Source organism: Hibiscus syriacus, unplaced genomic scaffold, assembly GCF_006381635.1.
Source record: "Hibiscus syriacus cultivar Baekdansim isolate YM2019G1 unplaced genomic scaffold, ASM638163v2 tig00001674_pilon, whole genome shotgun sequence".
NCBI classification, from domain to species: Eukaryota; Viridiplantae; Streptophyta; class Magnoliopsida; order Malvales; family Malvaceae; genus Hibiscus; species Hibiscus syriacus.
The window spans coordinates 431333-433141 of NW_024061880.1; the positions used below are offsets into that span (position 1 = coordinate 431333).

The 1809-nt window shown below is 38.1% G+C and overlaps 1 protein-coding gene across 1 annotated transcript; it reads right to left on the reverse strand.

Annotated features, from left to right (window-relative positions):
- Positions 1-482: 482 nt before the first annotated feature.
- Positions 483-1073, reverse strand: LOC120130580 (E3 ubiquitin-protein ligase RDUF1-like). The gene has a single exon (XM_039147795.1). It carries the CDS (start codon positions 1071-1073, stop codon positions 483-485), a length of 591 nt encoding a protein of 196 aa, XP_039003726.1.
- Positions 1074-1809: the final 736 nt, after the last annotated feature.

The following is a 1809-nucleotide window of genomic DNA, read 5'->3' on the forward strand; positions in this document are numbered from 1 at the left end:
TTTAATTTTAATTCAAAATAACTTAATTTTTCACTTCTAAAAATCTCTATCATTAAATTAAGACACTCGGACTGTTTTTATTTTTATTTTTATTTTGATAAGGACACTCGTACTATGCAAATACAGTACAAGGGCACACATACCTTAAAAGTAAGGGATTGCTCAACTATCTATAAATTTCTTTTTGGTTCATGAAGATTATCCCAAGTACTCACGGTGTTATATGCTAACCAAGAACTCTGTTCATAGTTTACAATATGTTTAACATCATATGCATCAACCCTGTAATTCACGATCCACATTCAGACAACTGATTCATGATCTTTGCATCACCAATTAATGTTACCACCAATCTCTCTAGATAATATAACTAAACTCTTTTAAATCCATTCATTAAAGCAATCCAGTTACTTCAATAGGGTTTAGCTTCAACAAGAAACAAATCAAACGGGGAAAAAAATACTCGGAGTTGATATCTGTATCTAAGATGTCGGCATCTCGAAGCGGCAGATAGGACAATAATGGCTGGTACGCAGCCACTCTTGGATGCAATCACCATGAAAAACATGCTCACAAGGCATCGAAGAAGCGTCGGATCCAACCTTGAGTTGCTCCAAACATATAACGCAATCTTTTTCTGCGGCTTCTATCCTAACCTTGTTTAACATCTCGTTAATTGATGATTCTGCAGCTGGAATCATGTACTCATTGTCATTCCAATACAGCAAATCAAAACTGTGTTCAACAACGAGTGCTTGTACCTTTGATATCAGAGGCAAGACTTGGGAATTATATCCTAGGTCAAACGCCCTTTGCGACATTCTTAATCCGCCTTCACTGATATCACGGATCAGCCAACGATAAGCATCAGTGTCTGTGTTGAATCGGAGACGGTAAAAGAAGGGATGGAGAGCTCGGCCGAGTTGACTCTCGTTTCTCAGAGTGTTGAAATCAAAAGTAAAAGTTACTGGATCCAGGCAACGGTTGGTACGGTAATAAATGTTTGTGGGACAATCATGGTACGAGTACGACAGACGGAGCTCGATGGTTAGTTCCACCAAATCATACGCCATTGAAACAAGTTGAGATTCTGGGATGATCCCAAGACACTGCGGTAAAAGATACTAAACTCGGAAGCCAAACTTGAGAGGCAAGTAACTAAGTCTGACTCGATTTTTGGATTTTCCAACTCTCCTAATCCTCTATGGCTATTTATAAGAAGAAACAATGGCGGTTTAACAAATAGGGAACTTGATTTGTTAGGAGGACTAATTTCGATAGAATTTATTAGGTTATTAATTGTAGGCTCCGATCGAATTTATTAATAGTAAATCCCATAATTGCAAGAAAGCTAAAGAAAAAGTGTAAAAAAGAAATCAATTAATTTTTTTAGTCTAATTAAATCTTTACCGTTAACAAAAGCATCAATTAAAGTAATTCTCCCAAGTCAGGCTAGGGTTCCAAGCATCTCCCATAATATTCATAGAATCATAGGCAAAGGCAAACTAAACGGAAACCCAATGGATGGAACAGCATGATCCCACTGATCACCATGGCTCACATTACTCATCATGATGCTCCCTTGCATTTTGGGCGGCAACATCATCCCCGATAATCTGCCACCAGAATGTAAGCTATCCAAGGCCTTACAGTAATGATCTGGAGCATGGAAGACATGAAAGTAGATGAAGCATGGTCAATAGATGTAATAACGCTAATGAGGTGTCCATTTGACATGATCTCCAAGGTCCTGCAGTAGAAATACCACTCTTTCTCGCGTGGATCATACTTTTACATGTCGAGTTGCTT